This window comes from Marmota marmota, unplaced genomic scaffold (assembly GCF_001458135.2).
Source record: "Marmota marmota marmota unplaced genomic scaffold, marMar, whole genome shotgun sequence".
Lineage (NCBI taxonomy): Eukaryota > Metazoa > Chordata > Mammalia > Rodentia > Sciuridae > Marmota > Marmota marmota.
This window is the reverse complement of record NW_026000026.1, coordinates 88176094-88194831: the sequence shown is the minus strand read 5'-3', so window position 1 is coordinate 88194831 and position 18738 is coordinate 88176094. Positions and strand designations below refer to the sequence as shown.

The window sequence follows — 18738 nt, the reverse complement described above, 5'->3', positions numbered from 1 at the left end:
GCCTGCGGACCCCTGGGCCTGATCTGCAGGTTGGTCACAGGTCTGCTCACCCTGCGGGCACGGGTGGCGGTTCCGCTCCGCCCCCACTCCAATTGGGGTCACGTGACCACCACACCGGCAGGGCCTGATCCGGGCGTGGGAGAAGGATCTGCTCTGCCCCTACTCCAGTTGGGGTGACGTGTGTACCACACTGGCAGGCCACTGGGCCTGACCCCCCAGGCTGTCACAGGTCTGTTTACCTTGCAAGCGCGAACGGCGGCTGTGCCCTGCCCCTCCTACCACGCCCATGTACCACTGGGTCGCGGGTCTCTCAGTAAGAGTCTTGATGAGATTTTTTTTGATGAGAGTCTCCTGTCCCAAACCAGGGATTGAACATAGGGGTGTTTAACCACTGAGCCAAATCCACAGTCCTTTTAATTTTTAATTTTGTGATGGTCTTGTGAAGTTTCTTAGGGTCTCACTAAGTTGCTGAGGCTGGCTTTTAACTTATGGTCCTCCTGCTTCAACCTTCCGAGCTGCTGGGATTATAGGCATGTGTCACTGCACCCAGCTAGATGAGATCTCTTCGAGGGCAAGTTCACTGCTGTATTTCTACCAAATATGCCTATTTCTAGTGCATGGTTAGTACTCAGTAAATATTTGTATTTAGTGAATGAAAGTTATGCCCCCAAATGATCATGATTTTCCCTTGTGGCTTTCAGCTTATACTTATTATTATTATTATTATTATTATTATTATTATTATTATCATGAGTAGTAGTAGTAGAAGTAGTAGCAGTAGTACTGGGGATTGAACCTTGGGCTTTGCCAATGCTAGGAAGGTACTTTACCACTGAGCTACGTCCCAGTCCTTTAAAAAAATATTTTGAGACAGAGTCTTGCTAAATTGCCCAGGTTAATCTGAAACTTGTTATGCTCTTGCTTCAGACTCCCGTGTAGCTGGGATAACAGGCATGCACCACCATACAAGTTTTTTTTTTTTTTTTTTTTAATCATTGCTGTGATTAGGGTTTGCAGTCCATTTGTGATTATAGACAGTGAGATGATTTGCTCATATCAGTTGGTTTGGTGAATATTTTAATAATACAAATTTGGGGCTTGATTATTCCTGTCAGTCTTCTTCTTTATTTTCATTTTTTATTTTTGTACTGGAGATTGAACCCAGGGGTGCTTTCCCTTTTTATTTTTTTTGTTTTGAGACAGGGTCATGCTAAGTTTCTTAGGGCATTGTGAAGTTGCCCAGGCTGGCTTTGAACTTGGGATCCTCTGCCTTAGCCTCCCAAGCCACGCCTCTGGGATTATAGGCATGCACCATTGAGTCTGGCTGATTCTTGTCATTCTTAAGGGGGCACGAGGTGAAGGTGATCTGTGTTTCTCTAGGTGAACATATAATAAATACTTAGGATCCTGGCATTCTTACACTAAGTATTCTGTCTCTTTCCATCTCTTGAGACACATGAACTGTGATACAGGTATGAGTGTATAAATTCACTTGTGAAATTGAAAATAGAAGACACAAAAGACATTTTGAAGACTTATGAAACAATCATTTTCTAGTATATTAATTGGCTTTCTCTTACTGTAATGAAATATCTGAGGCTGGGTACTTTTATAAAGAAGAGATGTTTATTTAGCTTACAGTTCTGGAAGTTCAATTGCATGGTGTCAACAGGAGCTTGGCCTTGGTGAGGACTTCATGGCTGATGACAACATAGGATACACATATGTGAAAGGGAAAGGTCACATAGTGAGCCAAGAAGTCACTCTCCTGAGAACTAACTTGACCTTTTCCAACCCCTAATGACATAAAGACCTTCTTACTCAGACTTATCTCTTAAAGTCCTCTGAACATTTTCACACGGGGCATCAAAATTCTAACACATACACCCCCTGGGGGGCACACTTAAATCATAACTAAATCTTAGCACTTAAACCATACCTAACCTTTCTAGTTACTAGAAATAATCAGACCTGGATAATTAGAATAATAATTTCATTAGACTTACAGTAATATTTATATTTATTGAGGAAATTTAGGTTTTAATAAAGTTTCTCATTGAAAAATAACCTTAATTGTAACTGACTAACAGTATGTTTTGATACTCCTACATTTTATAGTAGCTCTAACCATGGAACCATGTTTTGACCCAAACCTATAGAAATGTATTTTGCATTGTGACCAGTGATACACATACCTTCATTTAAAGAACTGAAAATCCCATTAAACATGACTTATCTTTATTACATATGTGTACTGTTTTCTTTTCTATTAGATACTGTGTCATTTAAAAAACCGTTGCTTAGGACCCATTAAATTGTTTTAATGAATTCTGATCCAGTTTGGAGAATACTAATAGAATTGGGTGTTAAAAATTTAAAGGCTAGAAATTTCTGGATCTTGATAGGAATGTACAGGGACATTGCTGGCATTCAGTTTCAAAAATATAAACTGTTGTAGATGATAGTTACTAAATAAAGAAAGCTTTTGTAGTATGTAATTACAGAAATTGATCTTTATTTTGACATTACAGTTAATGATTTAGCTTTTAAAAATAAGTGTTTATTCTTTTCTTAGACAACCACAGTTGAGCTAATGCCAGAAACCAGTAACTGGGACACTTGCTGCTAATAGAAGCATGTGATGTAAGGGCTAGCCATCACATCACAAATATCCTTACTCATCTAAATTTTGGAAAAGCCTGAAGACATGTATTGTAATATAATTTTTATGAGACTGAATAAAGCATTTGACATACTGAATGAGACATTTTATGTACTAAATATGGAGTTTTTAATTTGAGATAATAAAACTGAGGGGAATCAACACTGTGACGAGTAACGTTTGAATGTAAAATTTGATTTTTAAAATTTTATTTGTTGCAATTTTGCATCTGCAAAGAATATTGAATAATATGCTAAACATGAAGTTACCCGTAGAAAATTTTAATGCTTAATATGCAGGTGTATGTAACAGTTTTCTATTTATTCCAACAGTATTTTGGAAGCTAGGTCTTGGTGTTTTTCTTATGAGGTAGAACATACTAGACTGACTTACCTAGATGTAGATTTTTACCATACCAGTTTCAGCCTTAAGGAGATCATTTGGCTCTGTAAAGTCCTAAATTATTGGATCATGCAGATTAGAGAATCTGATTTTCTGTTTTCTGTTTTGAAGATTCATCAGTAGTCATCAAATTAGAAGTATGCCAGTGGCCCACATTTCTCCTCATATAATCAGATTATGTCTAATGTTTTCTGTATATTGAAGCACATATTTTATCTTTATTAGTGGATGTTGCTATATCAAAATTGAAATTATTTATGAAAGCAAAGTAATTGATTTCATATTTGTTAATTTATTCTTGAGGATAATTTCCTTTTGATGAATTCCCTGTCTTTTTAATATAGATACTTAAATGTCAGAATAATTTTAGAATTGAATATGTTACATATTTTATTACTATTTATACACAGTTTGTAGCTTAATACACATTAACTAAATACATGTTTATTATCTTTAATAGTAGAAGGATTAAGATTTCAATTAAAGAGACAAAAATCTCTACAAATTAAAATATTATTAAGCAGTATAAATAATCATTTAAATTATGTTAAAATAAATTGTAAGCAAGGCATGGTTCTGTGAAACTTCTTTCAATAATTTTTATTTCTATGGATGCCTGAGTTTCAAGCTTTTTTAGAAAAAAAATGTCTTTGTAATTTTTGAATTGAAAGCTTCTTTGAAGCAGATATTAGTTTGTACTATTGATTGCATCTGCAGATATCATACAATAGTAGGATTCTTTATTAGTCTTTTTAACAGGTCTTTTTAGTGGAATTTAAATAAACACTCTGAATTTTATATCCAGTTGTTTTCTTTTTTTTTTTTAAACAAGGGGATTTCTCTTTTTTTTATATTCATTTTTTAGTTTGAGGTGGGCATAATATCTTTATTTTATTTTTATGTGGTGCTGAGGATTGAACCCAGTGCCTCATGCATGCTAGACAAGCACTCTACCACTGAGCCACAACCCTAGCCCTATATTCAATTGTATTCTATTTTTGTTTGACCACTAGAAAGTACAGAAATAAATATGTTTTGTCTGGATACCAAACTTCATAGTATATAATGAGATCATTTTACTTATAACATCATTTTACTTCCTTCCTATTTCTTAAATCTGTTTTTTAGTCCTTTATTTGGTATGTTTATTTTATGTGGCTCTAAAAACTTCTTTTTTAAAAAAATAAGGTTGGATGTTAAACAAATAAATACAAATGTTACCTAGTTTTAAGGACAGATTTTTTTTTTCTAAGAATGTATTATTTATTCATTTATTTATTGTCAGGCTGGATCAAACCCAGGGCCTTGTGCATGATAGGCAAGTACTCTACCACTGAGCTATATTTCTAGCTGAAATTCTAAGAATGTATTTATAATGCAATTTAGTGAGAAAATAACAGTATACTTTTCAGTTATTCTTAACTTTCTTAGGATCATGAAATCTTTTTTTTTTTTTATACTGGGGATTGAATCCAGTAGTGCTTTATCATTCAGCTACATCTACAGCACTTTTAATTTTTTGAGACAGGTTCTCATTAATTTTCTTAAGGCCTTGCTAAATTGCTGTGGCTGGTCTCAAACTTGCAATCCTTCTGCCTCAGCCTCCTGAGTTGCTGGGATTACAGGCCTATTTGCCAGTGTGCTGGAAGGATCATGATATCTTCTGAAACCTGTGGATCTATTTTGAAAATGCCCAGGGTTGGCTAGGGGGTCATGTTAGGTTAAGAATTCCACAATTGTCTCCACTATGGCTGGACTCTTTTTTTTGGAACTGGGTTTGAACTCAGGGGCACTCAAACACTGAGCCACATCTCTATCCCTATTTTGTGTTTTATTTAGAGGCAGGATCTCACTGAGTTGCTGAGCACTTCACCATTGCTGTGGCTTGCTTTGAACTCGCGATCCTCCTGTCTTAGCCTCCCAAGTCTCTGGGATTATAGGTGTGCGCCACTGCGCCAGGCTGAACCTTACTTTTTATTCAAAATAAGCAAACAAAAATAAAAACACAAACTGATTTGTAGAGGTATGTAATATTTTACTGTTTAGTCATTTGAAGTATTGCATTTTGACAATATTTTAAAGGTATTTTTTAGGATTAATTTACCTGTTAATAGTAGAATTAATATACTTAAATTAATACTTATATATGGAAGAAATTAAAATAATACAGAAGGATATATAAATAATAGTCTCGCCTCATATCTCCAATTTTTGATTTATTTCAGTATATATAACCAGTTTTAATAATTTGTTTAAAATACTTAGGGTGGTTATTTCCATAATTCTGAATCATGTGCTCTTTTCTCTTTGATAATATGTTAAATCTAACATTATCTTTTAATTATCTTAAATCAGTTATCTTTTTTAATGATGAGATTTTTAGCTCACATTCTCCCATTTTGTATTTTGTCTTTAAATGTTTGGGCAGTTACTTTCCTTTTAACACTTTAAATAGTGTTCTTTTATCTGTTTCTGGTTCCAGTAAGTTTTTACATTTTCTCTTAACTTGGTACTATGCAAGATAGAGATATTCTTGTCCTATCCTTCCTATACCTTATCTTTGTCCTATTAACAGCTAAACTTCTGTTATTTGTACTGTTATTGTTACACTGTTATGATGGGCAAAATTTATATTCTTTTCTAGGACATTTATCTTGCCTTTTTTTTTGAAAAGATTTATTTTGAAAGTTGAAAACCAGTTATCTGTGCTTACACTACTACAGTTAGCTTTTGGAACCAAGTAGTACATAACGCTAGGTTTACTTTTCTTTCCTACTTAGAATTCTGTAGCCCCTTTTTGTCCCTGCTCAGGAGAATTTTCTTTAATGATTTTTCTCTGCTTAGGAGAACTATAGCAGGATACAAAATTTGGAATTTGAGTATGAGAAAAGATGATGTTTTACCTTGAATAAGACTCAGTCTTAGAGGAACCATGTTGGAAAAGCCTGTGTGACAGGAACTTTAGGAAATGGTGAGAAAATGTAGGCAACCTGTGACAACTGAGGGTTGCTTCTGACAGCCAACAAAAAGCTGGGGCCCTTAATTACACAATGCAATGTCATGAATTCTTTCCACAATCTGAAGGAGATTGGAAGAGGGTATTTTCCCACTTGAGCCACCTAAGGAGAATGAGCTCTAGCCAGTACCTTGACTACAGCCTGAGCAGATGACTCAGCTAATCTGTGTCCAGGTTTCTCATCTGTGGAGACTATGAGATAATAAATATGTATTGTTTCAAATTTCTGAGTTTGTAGTAATTTGTTACACAGCACTGGAACTGATAAATTTGTTCATATTCAAGTATATTACATTCTTTGGCATAGTTGTTTTTGTGTAGAAAACATAATGCTTTCCCATCTAATTTGATAACAAGCCACACTTCACTATGCTTTAAGATCATGATAGTCAAAAGGTCCACTTTTCTTTTCTGGTTTTGACATGATGAGTTTGCATTTTTAATAAAATTAATACAGTGTAATGATATGGCAATATGTGTGGCACTGTAAACACTGTCAAATTATAACTGTGCCACTGCAGTTTATGGTGCTCTGAGCAGCAGTGTGAGGTGATAAGAGCACCACATAGGGTTTGTCCTAACTACTCAGTTCTGCTCTTGGATGAAAACAGTCATAACTACACATAAAATGTATCAGCAAGGCTTCATTTCTATGTAGCTTTATTGATGAACACTAACATTTAAATGTCTTTTTAAAATATTTATTCTTTAGTTGGACACAGTAGTTTTATTTTATTTATTTTTATGTGGTGCTGAGGATCGAACCCAGGGCCTCAAACGTGCTACGTGAGCACTCTACTGCTGAGCCACAACCCCAGCCCAAATATCTTATAATTTTCACATGTCACAAAATGTTATTACCTTAGTTTGAATGCTGTACAAGAATAGGAATGGGCAGGAGTGAGCCTACAGGCTATAGTTTGCTGACCTCTGTTATGTACAGACATGAAGTAATACTGTTTGATAGATACTGTGATAGGGAAAGTACTAGCACTACTTGAGATTCATCATAAAAAATGGTTTAATTAAAATCTAATTTGTTAAAAATATTTTTTAAAATAAAAATACCTATTACTAGTTTATGAATAGTTAGGTGAATGTGCTGAACTGAATGGAATAAAATTGGAAATGACTTAAATTTCTCACTAACCACTATTGTCATATATATTCTTTGATTTTTCTCCCTTCTCTACCCATGAATGATATCCTAGTCAAATTCCATTGATTTTTTGCCATGTATATTTATAAGAATAGTTCAGCTTTGGCAGTGGACTCATTTTCAGGCATTAAGATGTCTTTTTTTCATTTTTGAAATTCAATTTTAAGGCGATCATTTCTTCCTGCCTTTTTCTCACTACTTCCCGGTTTCACAGTTGACCCTGGGCCCTGGGCCCTTTTTTAGGAAAGAGAATTAGGGGCTGTTTCTTGACTCTTTACCCATCTCATTATGCTGCCCCTTGTTCATGTTGTGTAGATAGGGTAGGGTATCAAAGGGAAGGGTCACATATCCTTCATTTTTTCAATAGGCTCTTAAATGCTATTTCTATTGTTGGGCAGTTTTGGTTCTTCAGAGGCTTTTATGGGCCTCTATGTAAAACCAACCAACCTACAAGTATATCTACATATAACTGTATGCATACACAAGCATTACAAAAAAGGTCTGTAGTATATATACCAAACTGAAAGTAATGTTTATCTCTGAGAAGGGGTGAATTGAGAGACATGGGTGTGGACATCCCAAGGAATATTTTTTTTTTGCGGGGTGGGGGGTGTGAGTACTGGGGATTGACCTCAGGGGCACTAGATCACTGAGCCACATCCCCAGCCCTATTTTGTATCTTAGAGACAGGGTCTCACTGAGTTGCTTAGCGCCTCACTTTTGTTGAGGCTGGCTTTGAACTCGAAATCCTCCTGTCTTAGCCTCCTAGCTGCTGGGATTATAGGCATGTGTCACTGCGCCTGGCCCCAAGGAATATTTTTGCTTCATTTGTGTTATTTGATTTTCTGTTACATGTAGAATGTGCCTTTGAATATTTCATTAATTAAACATATATGAAAAGCTATATATTGAAAATAATGTGAAAATTCACCAAAAGAAAATTATTTCCTTCTAAATTAAAAAAATAAAAGAGTTCTCTTTTAACTTCTAAATTAAAATACTGATATGTTCAGAAACTTAAAAAAAAAGCTGCATTTTTAGGTTAAGTTTTATGGTAAAGGTCTGGCACACTTTGAGATAATAGTGTTCAGTTTCTTTTTTGGGGGTGAGGGGGACTGGGGATTGAACCCAGGGGAGCTTAACCACTGAGCCACATCTTGAGCCTTTAAAAATATTTTATCTAGAGACAGGGTCTTGCTGAGTTCAGGCTGTGACTTTGCTAAATTGTGATCCTTTTGACTTAGCATCCTGAGCCTTTGGGATTACAGACGTGCGCCACCCCTGGCATTTAGTGTTTAGTTTTATATGTGTAAATGGGTACTTATTTTTAAAAATTATATTTGGAGTGTAATTTTTCTATTTCACCCAAGTTATCAAATTTAGTGGCCACAATAGCCCTTTATTATTTTAATATAATTTGTAGGATCTTTTTGCTGTCTCCATTCATCCTTCTTATTGGTAATTTGTATATTCTGTTTTTATTCTTGATCATTTTTGCTGGTAGTTACCAGTTTTATTCACCTTTTTCTAAAGGATACAGTTGTGGCTTTATTTATTTTGTCCTTTTGCAGCCTGTTTTCAATTTTATTGATTTTTGCACTTTGGGTAATTTCTCTGAATATTGAGAAAGGTTCATTGACATTTTCTTCTGCTTTATCTCATATGTTGTTTATTGTATCCAGTGAAAGTATTTCATATATGTTTCTTTTAATTCTAGGGTGTGTTAATCAGCTTTTTATTACTGTGACAATATACAAGAGAAAATCAACTTGAGGGAAGATTTATTTTAGTTCATGATTTCAGACTGTGTTCACTTGGCTCCATTATTATGGGCTTTTGGTGAGGCAGAACGTCATGTCAGGGAGCATGGAGTGGAGCACAACTGCTCACCTTAGTGGTTGGAAGCAGAGAAAGAAAGGTGGAGAGGGGTCAGGGAGGGATATACTTTACTGGGGCATACATCCATTTCCTTCAACTAGACCTGATTTCCTACAGTTTCCACCATCTTTCAGGAGTCCATTCAATTATGAATCCATCAGTGGGGTCCATCCTTTGATGAGATCAGAGTCTCATGATCCAGAGACCCACCTCTGAACATTGCTGCAATTGGGGACCAAGCTTTCAAACATCTGAGCCTTTGTGGGACATTTCAGATCTCAACTATAACAAATGGTTTCAATTTTTTTTTTTTTTTTAAGGTTTGGTATTTCTGTTATCTGTTGAGATTTTTTGTTTTCACTCATTAAGATTATATTTTATTATAAGTCAATGGGCTATGAATATAGTTGTTAAAATTATTTCTTTAATTTATGTCTTGTTTGCTTTTTTCTAGCTTCTTAAGGGGGGAATCTAGTTGATTAAAAACTACTTCTTTTCTAATGTTAGCATTCAAGCTTCTAATTTCCCTCTAAGCACTGCTTTGGCTGGAAATTATAAACTTTATGTATTTGTTTATTTGGTACTGGGGCACTCAACCACTGAGCCACATCCCCAGCCCTTTATTATATTTTATTTAGAGGCAGAGTCTCCTGAGTTGCTTAACGCCTCACTGTTGCTGAGGCTGGCTTTGAATTCATGATCCTCTTGCTTCAGCCTCCTGATCCGCTGGGATTACAGGCATACACCACTGTGCCCAGCTTGCAAATGATAAACTTTAATGTTTTCTTTTATTATTATTCTGTTAGAATTGTTTTCAGTTTTCTTTATGACTTCTTTTTCAACTTATGAAAAAGTATGTTTAATTGTTTAAAAGTATGTTTAATTTTCAAATATTCTTGATTTCTAGATATCATATTGTTACTGATTTCTAATTTAATTCTGTTTTGATCAAAAGTACTCTAATATTTTAATTATTTGAGACTGCATATGATTTCTCTTGGTAGACATTGAAAGGAAATTTTATTCACGGTTTTGGAAATTTTATCAATGTCTCTTAGTTCAATAGTTGATGATATTTAGATCTACTATATACATACTGCTAGTTTTGTCTTTTATCTGTTACCAAAAGAATGGTGTTAAAATTTTTTACTATAGTTGTCTTTTTTCTCTTTAGTTTTGTTTTCTTTGCTTCATTTTCTCATACATATGTCTATGATTTTTAATGTCTTTATTGAATTGATATTAATACCATGAAGGGATACTACTGTGTAACCTCATCTCATTCTTCCTTTAACTTTGTCATAGCCATTTTCCTCTAGGAGTTTCAAAATGTTCCTGCATGTATGTGTAGCCAAGCTTTCTGCCATACTTCCCTTTATGGGGCACTCAAGGGCACTGTGTGAAATTCCTACTGTGAAATTGCCTCCCTTTGGTGCCATGTCCTGCAAATTCTACTACAACTGCTCCAAGCTCTGTTCTGTGATCCTGTGTGCTAAACCTTACCTCCTTGCTTTGTGTTCAGGAAATTCTCAATACGCAGCTTGGTGGACTCACTTTTTGTCACAGTATAAACTGATACCTGAAAACAGATCCTTCCTATGTTTTCTACAGTTAAAGTTGCTTATAACAGGAAGAATTGTTTACTATCAGTTAATGTGTTATGGCTAGAAGCAGAGGTCTCATTCAGCTTTACATGTAGTAAACAGAAATTTACAGTTTCACCTACAAATAAAAAAAATATGGCAAACAAAACATTAAAAATAGATTGTTAGAACTTATTGCAAATTTGGGGGTTGCTGAAAATTAACCGGGTAACATTTTTTGTTTCAATTTTTGTTATGTCTGCATTGTATAATCAATTTCAGAGACAGGAATTAGTCCTTGGTATTGGTTGTTTTTTTTTTTTAAATAATTTTTTAGTTGTAGATGAACACAATATCTTTATTTATTTATTTTTATTTGTGGCTGAGGATGGAACCCAGTGTCTCACACATGAGAGGCAAGCACTTTACCATTGTGCTACAACCCCAGCCCTTGTTGTCTTTTTTTAATTAGTGACTATCTTTTGAAGTCAAAACCTTTCTTTTTAATTGCAAAGAATAGAAGACCACTTAGATTGTTCAAAGAGGAGTAGGGAGATCATTTAGTAAGGTTGCAGATTTACCACATGATCAAGGTACATTTGAGGGCTGAAATTTCTAAATAAGATGAATGGGACAGAATTTTACAAAAGACTTGAACATTTCATTCATATATTAGAAAATAACTGACTTCTCCATTTTGTAAGGTTGATGCTTGTCAGCATTTCTTAGCCTTGTGGGGGGGGAATATATATATATTTGGTGCCAGGGATTGAACCTAGCTGTGCTTAACCCCTGAGTCACATCCTAAGCCCTTTTTAAATATTTTATTTAGGAACAGGGTCTCACTGAGTTGTTTGGGACCTCACTAAGTTGCTGAGGCTGGCATTGAATTCATGATCCTCCTGCTTCAGCCTCCCTAGCCACTGGGATTATAAGGGCATGTGCCATTTTAAGACCTGGTTCAAATGTTATTTTCAAATTGTTTTCCTTGAGACATAGCAAGAATGTTTTTGTCTTTTCAGTCTTATGCTCTTTTCCTGTATATACAGGACAATAAATATTTGAATTAATGAAGATCAAATGAATATTTATTTGAAGACTGAAGTTATTAAGTGTATGAACATGGGAAGATACTTTTCTTAAGATATTTTACTAATTTTCAAAATGTATTCTGTCTTGCTTCTTTTAAATAGAAACTATTTCTTGATTTCCTGGAATTTTTTAAAAAACTTTTTTCCCCTCTAATTAAGGTGATTTCAAGTTGAAAGGTCTGTTATTAAATGTATATTTTTGGTGAAACAGTTTCTTTTGCTCCTTTTTAAGTTTTTAAAAGTAACTGAATCCCTGATTTCTTTGTTGTTTTTTGTTTTTGTGATTTCTTTGGTATTAAAGTATGGAAATAAAGGATAATGACTAATTTAGGAATCTACTGTGATTTGATTTTAATGGGCATCAACAAATGGAAATACATCATTGCCTAAGCAGTTGTTATTTATTTCCCAAACACACATTTTAAAATTTTATTAGTTGACTAATTGTCTTTTCTTAATGTTCTAGCTGTTCATTGATATCAGCTTACATCACTGAGAAGATAATTTTGAAGACATGTTTTGTTGAAAAGACAACTAAGAAAGATTTTACGAATGGGATGAACACGCTCCAGTTGATTGACTACCTACTGCAATTTGAATGTTAACGTTACCCGCCTGGTACAGTTACCTAGTGATGTACCTATTCTCACAATACCCTATTTCAGCGTGCTTGTCTTGATTAAAGAATTCAAAGTGGAGTACCGCAAACTTGATATGGATAATAAAAAGAAAGACAAGGACAAATCAGATGATAGAATGGCACGACCTAGTGGTCGATCAGGGCACAACACTCGAGGAACTGGGTCTTCATCATCTGGAGTTTTAATGGTTGGACCTAACTTTAGAGTTGGAAAAAAAATTGGATGTGGCAATTTTGGAGAATTACGATTAGGTAAGACTGTTTTATTTATTTCATTATGTGAAGAGCATTTTTTAAAAATGGAGGTTACTTTTTAATGAAAAGGATTTAGTTATCTAAGTTTTTAGTTACTTAATTGGATTATGTTGATTTAAAGAATATGTTCAAAGTTTCTTATGTGCTGATATTTTCATTTGTAAGGAAATCACTGTAATAGGAATGTCTATATTTTCTTGAGATTAACCCTTCTTATTTCTTAAGGATCTGAGAATACAAGAAAGTAGCTTTTAAAGGCCTAGCAGATTGAAATAGCTGCTAGGACGGCTTTTGTAGTATGTTCTTTGGACATAGTTTCCTTTTACATATTTCAAAATATTTAATATCTAACCACTTTAAGACCATGTATGTGACTAAAATGAAAGTTAATATACTGAAATGTATGCATTTAACAATGTAATGAAATTTACATTGTTGTAATTAAATTTTTTTCTTTCTACTCTTTTCCTCTCCTCTCCCCTGCCCAGGTAGTCTGGGGTGAGACTCAGGAGTCCATATTGACAAAGGATTCACAGAATTGGCTTAGGTTTTTGTAGTTAGGCAATTTTGGGAAATGGTGGTCTAACTGAACTTTGTAACTCTACATTTAGGAAAATTGAGACTCAGAGAAAGTTACTTGCCAGATTTCATCCAGAAATTTAATGACAGTTCTCAGGATCAAAATAAAATCTAAGTCTTTTATTTCTTAGTACTGCAGAGGTAATCGCCGACTCGATTGAAGAGAAACAAGAATGTGGCATGGTTATGTAAGAGTCAGTATGGAGGTACATTGAGGACTCTGGTCAATGGATCACCAAGAGTGGGAGCTTTAGAAATTAAAAAAAGAAAATTCTGGCTTGATGATTTTCCTTAGATCCAACCTTGCTTCTAGAAATAAATCCAGTTGTGTTTATCTACTCAACTACTTCTTATAATCTTATAAAACATTCTAATTTGTAGTGACTCTTTAATATCATTAGTTTTGTGTTGTTAATGTACTTTAAATATTTGAATTAAGTAAGCTAATAAAAAGGCAGTGACATACTTTATACATAGCTATAACATGATGTGGCTGGCAGACTTGAATTTCATAGGGAATCAAATACTTGAAGGAGTAAATGTTTACATTTTATTTCTTGAGACATGTTAAATTAGATCTTTGAAATTCTTAAACTGTTTCTGAGTTAGAAAAACCAGATTATTTCCTTGAGGTCTAATTTTGAGCAATATCCATTTAATTCTTAACACTTACAATGCACTAGAAAAATATAAAAATGGTTCCTACCAATTTGGAGCATATAAGTCATTTTAACCACTCAAGGACCTCAAATTCTTCATAATTGGATTATTTCCACTTTCAGGTTATTGTGAGGGTTGAATTTAGATGATAGTGTAATAGGAACAGCATTATATTTGAATATTCTTTGTCCATTTAAAAAAATTTAAAAATATCTTTATTTTGTTTATTTGTTTTTATGTGGTGCTGAGGATCGAACACAGTGCTTCACATGTGCAAGGCAAGGCAAGTGCTCTGCCACCGAGCCAATAATCCCTGCCTTCTTTGGCCATTTTTAAGCAAAATTGTTTCATATCATTTTTTTTCAAGATAACCATACACACACATACATTTATACACTACATACACATTTTGTGTGTGTATGTATGTGTTTGTGTATATTCACACAAAACAAATCCAGTGGACCATATTGCCCAAGACAATATGAGAAACTATAAGAACCATATACTGAAACTGTACTATGTATTGTAAAAAGCAGCAAAACACGCCTTTCTTTTGCAGTCCATGAATAAACAGGATTAGAAATAAGAAGACTTCTTAGTGCATCTATTTATATATGTAATCTATAAGTATTAATTGTATATATACATGTGTGATATTTATATATTTAGCATGTATATCTATGTGTCTCAGTTTTATGTATATGTATATAAACATATATATATTTTATATATATATGTATATATATGTATATACCTATATGTATGTGTGTGTGTGTGTACACACATACAACAGAGATCAACTAATAATTTTATCCTTCCTTATTCATAGACTATACTAAAGGGGCATTTTACTTCTAGCTTCAAATCCCCAAATGTTTTCCTATTTTGAAAAAGTTATAAGCAATATTCTTTCTGTACTTGGATAAATAGTTTCTAATGTTAAAAGTTGGTTTGGATTCTAAAAATACTTAAAAAAAAACAGTAATAGGCTCATCTTGATTATTCTTAGTACTGAATTTTTTTGTGGTTGGTATTGGATAAGAAAAAAAGTATAAAGTAAACTTTTTGGGCTGGACAGTTAGTAATTTCTATTTTGGTAGAAGACTATCTCTCATGTTGTAGAGCATTAAAAGCTTCAGACCTCTTGGGCACCAAAAAAGAGTTGCAATCCTATACATAATGTAGAATATCCCTCCATGCCTAAATGCCTCAAGGAAAGGCAGTCTTGCATACTGTTGTAAATGATTCTTATAGGTAATTAGTTTAAAAAAAAGGATCATGAGATTAAAAAAAAAGTTATACCTTAAAAAATCTTTTATATTGAAATAAATGTGTTAAGTATTTTTATCTGTATTTTTTATTTTAAATGATATGTTGGTATATATTTGTGATTTGTTTCTTTTTTTTTTTTTTTTTGGTACTGAGGATTGAATCTAGTGGCTAGTGGCACTCTACCACTGAGCTACATTCCTAGGCCTGTTCATGTTTTTATTTTGAGACTTGGTTTCACTAAATTGCTGAGGTTGGCCCTGAACTTGAAATATTCCTGCCTTAGCCTACAGAGTTACTGGGATTTCAGGTGTGCCTGGCTTGTGGTTTCATTTATGTGTTGGTGGTAAGGCTTGCATTATGTGTTGGTAGATGTATTTTTTAGCTTAGGTAGTGAATGGAAACCATTAGAATTTTTTTTCATAGACTCTGAATGAGATTAATCATAGCAAGCATATATATATGATTAATCATAGCAAGAGATTAATATATATATATATGGTTTTATTGTATAATTTTTATTTTTCTGTGTTTTTATGAGGTTTGGACATTTTCAAAGCCTTTCTGGCTAGGGAAAGACTGCCCCTCTGGCTGTTAGTCAGTTTTTAAAGATAGCAAAGGACTCAGCTGGGAGAATAATGCCTTTGATAATGTAAACTACCAACTCATTGCCTTGTCTCCTCTATCTGGCCTATACACTCAAGAGGCAGTATTCCTCTGCTTTGATCATCCAGAGCCAGCAACCATGCAAGTAGAGAGCACCCTTAAAGCCCAAAAGTCACTGGAATTATGGAGAGTAGCCAATTCTAAATTGTTTACCCTGCCTTGTCTTACCTTTCTCTTGACAATTCTAATAAAGGCCTTGGGCTAACCTCTCCTTTTGCTCCTGTCTTCTGCCACCTAACCCCAGCCTAGTGCTTTTCCTGTGACTACATGGTATGCAGTGTGACTCCTTAAGACTTGTGAGTATAGTGAACTTTGTTTACCTGAGCCTCTGCTGTATTTTGTTGTAGCTGCACTTAATTATCATATAAAAGAATATGAACAAGGATGTTTTATGTTGCTTTATGAATTATCGTATCTGAGAAAAGATATTGTAACTTTTGACATAATTAAGTTTTCCATGGAATTTTTCATAACTTCTTTTATTAATGTTTGTTTCTCCTCTTATTCATATGTAGTTTTTAAATTTTCCTTATTTTAATGTTTGTGTTTGAGAATTGTTTTATTGAAAATTCTACTGGCCTTCCAAGATATATCAACTACATAGGCAGATTTGGGTGAATTCATCATTTTTATGTTTATTGATTTTTCTGTTGCTAACTAAAGCTCATTATAAATCTTAGACGGGTGAAAGGGGCAGGGAGGGGGCATGGGGTTAGAAATGATAGTGGAATGTGATGGTCATCATTATCCAAAGTACATGTATGAAGACATTAATTGCTGTGAATATGCTTTGTATACAACCAGAGATATGAAAAATTGTGTTCTATATGTGTAACATGAATTATAATGCATTCTGCTGTCATATAAATTTTAAAAAATTATTAATAAAAAAGACTTAAAAACATAATAACTAAATAATTGATTATGATGCTGTGACCAAAAAAATCCCCAAATATAATGGATTTAAGCACTTAATTTCTTCTTCTTTCCCATTACATAGATTAGAGGGCGAGCACTCAAAGCTGTTAGGGTACCTCTGCATCCTTAATATGTGGCTTTGGTGTCTGTGTAAGGTGATTGTTGTGGTTGTTGACTTTTTGCATCCAGCCAGCTAGCCAGCCAGGAAGTTAGAAGAAAAAGAGTGACATACCTACTGTCCACTGATATGCAGAACTTAGTCACATGGACACACTAAACTGAAAGAAAGGCTGGGAAATATAGTCTGTAGTAAGGTAGTCATTCTCAAGTTTGGGCATTTTATTATTATGGAAAGAATAGAATGGATGTTGGTGGATACCTTTAGACCCTGTTATAAACATTTATGCAGTTTCTGAAGACTATAGTTTTCTATAATAATTACCATCCTAGCACCACAACATTGGTAAAACTATCTTTTCAAGTTCAATGTGACAGAAAGCGCTATTGGAAATGTCTTTTGAAACAGAATTAAAACTAATAAACTAGCACTCTACTTGGGAGCCTTCTTTTAATGGGATTCCTTCAATATGTATATTTCCTCCCTTTCACACCATATACACATACACATAGTTTATGTGCATCATTTGTTTATTCATGCTTCCAAGCAAATATTGATTAAACACTATGTGAGACCATGGCTATGGTAGGTGACAAAAATGCTTTTATATTGTTTAATATTTGTTAATGTTTATAACTGTGACCCACCCCTCCAACTTCAGCAGAATGTCCAGTGTTCGAAAACAGATGATGCTTTTAGGATTTAATGCTCTCTGCTCTGAGCAAAAAGGTAGATGCTAGACCATGTAAAAGCCAACAAACACAATAGTTTTGGAAGTATTTGGTATATTTTGGTTCTTTGGGATCTGTGTTTAATATAACTTCTTGTTAGCTCTTTTTTTCCCTGTGTACTTGTGAATAAACATAATATAAAAAATGTGAAAAGATAACATCTTGAGGAAATGCAAATTTCATCAAGAACCAGGATTGTTCATTTGTTAATTAGATGCCAGTCTTTGAGATTAAGTTCCTTATTTTATTGTTATTTACTATAAGCTTACTTGAGGAAAACTAAAATTTCATGCATAATACGTTCTTGAAAATGTATATGAAGACATCTAGAATGCTGCCTTGGGTAAGAATATTAAATATTCTCTAATATTTAAAAAATGTTTATATGGGTTCAGTGAGTATATAAATAGAGTTTAAGGATTACCACTTTTGGTATGTTTATAAAGTTCCACCTTTGTGCCAGATATATGGAATTTTTGAGACTTCTGCTACTCAGCATTAGTACCAATGTATGATGTTTTTTCTCTTTGTTTTTACTTATTTTTATACAATAAGGACAAAATTTAGAAAAATATTATAATACTTGTATGAAAAATGTTGAACAAAGGTGGCTATATATCTGAAGCTGATATTTTCTTAGAAATTTTACTACCGTTCATTGCTGCTATATGAAAGGAGATTAAGAGTATTATGCAGAAAAATCGTGTCTATGGAAATCGATGATTATCTACTCTGTACTCAGACTGGGGCCAGTTACTTTCACAGTTAAAAAGATAAATCTGTCATTTTTCTATCCTTTATTACAAGAAAAAATATTGGAAATTCAGAAATCACATGTGATACTATTTGTTAATTTTATTCTTTTAAATGTACTTGTAAAGGTATACATTAATTTGTATATTAGATTATTTTCATGTACTATTACTTCCAAATTCTCCATAGTAATATCCTTAGGCTACAGATTTTGACCCATTGGAATTTTTTAGATTATGGCCAATGCCAAAGTGTACTGCAATTTTTTTAGAATTTTCTGTATGTTAATGATGTTAAGTCTCTATTTTAGTTCGTCATTTACGTTTTCTTTGCATATAATAAAGTTTTTCATCATTCA

At 33.6% G+C, this 18738-nt stretch overlaps 1 protein-coding gene across 11 annotated transcripts in view; it reads left to right on the top strand.

Annotated features, from left to right (window-relative positions):
- The window catches only part of Csnk1g3 (casein kinase 1 gamma 3), a 115258-nt gene that overhangs the window by 19358 nt on the left and 77162 nt on the right, over positions 1–18738 (top strand). For 10 of the 11 annotated variants that reach the window (XM_015486700.2, XM_048811834.1, XM_015486703.2 and 7 more), the window contains exons 3-5: positions 300–305; positions 1285–1295; positions 12256–12683. In XM_015486700.2, coding sequence (XP_015342186.1) covers positions 12506–12683 — 178 coding nt within the window. In that variant the 5' untranslated portion in view covers positions 300–305; positions 1285–1295; positions 12256–12505. Of the gene's footprint in view, positions 1–299; positions 306–1284; positions 1296–6024; positions 6036–12255; positions 12684–18738 lie in introns of those variants that run through there. The other variant, XM_015486692.2, reaches the window with a different exon arrangement.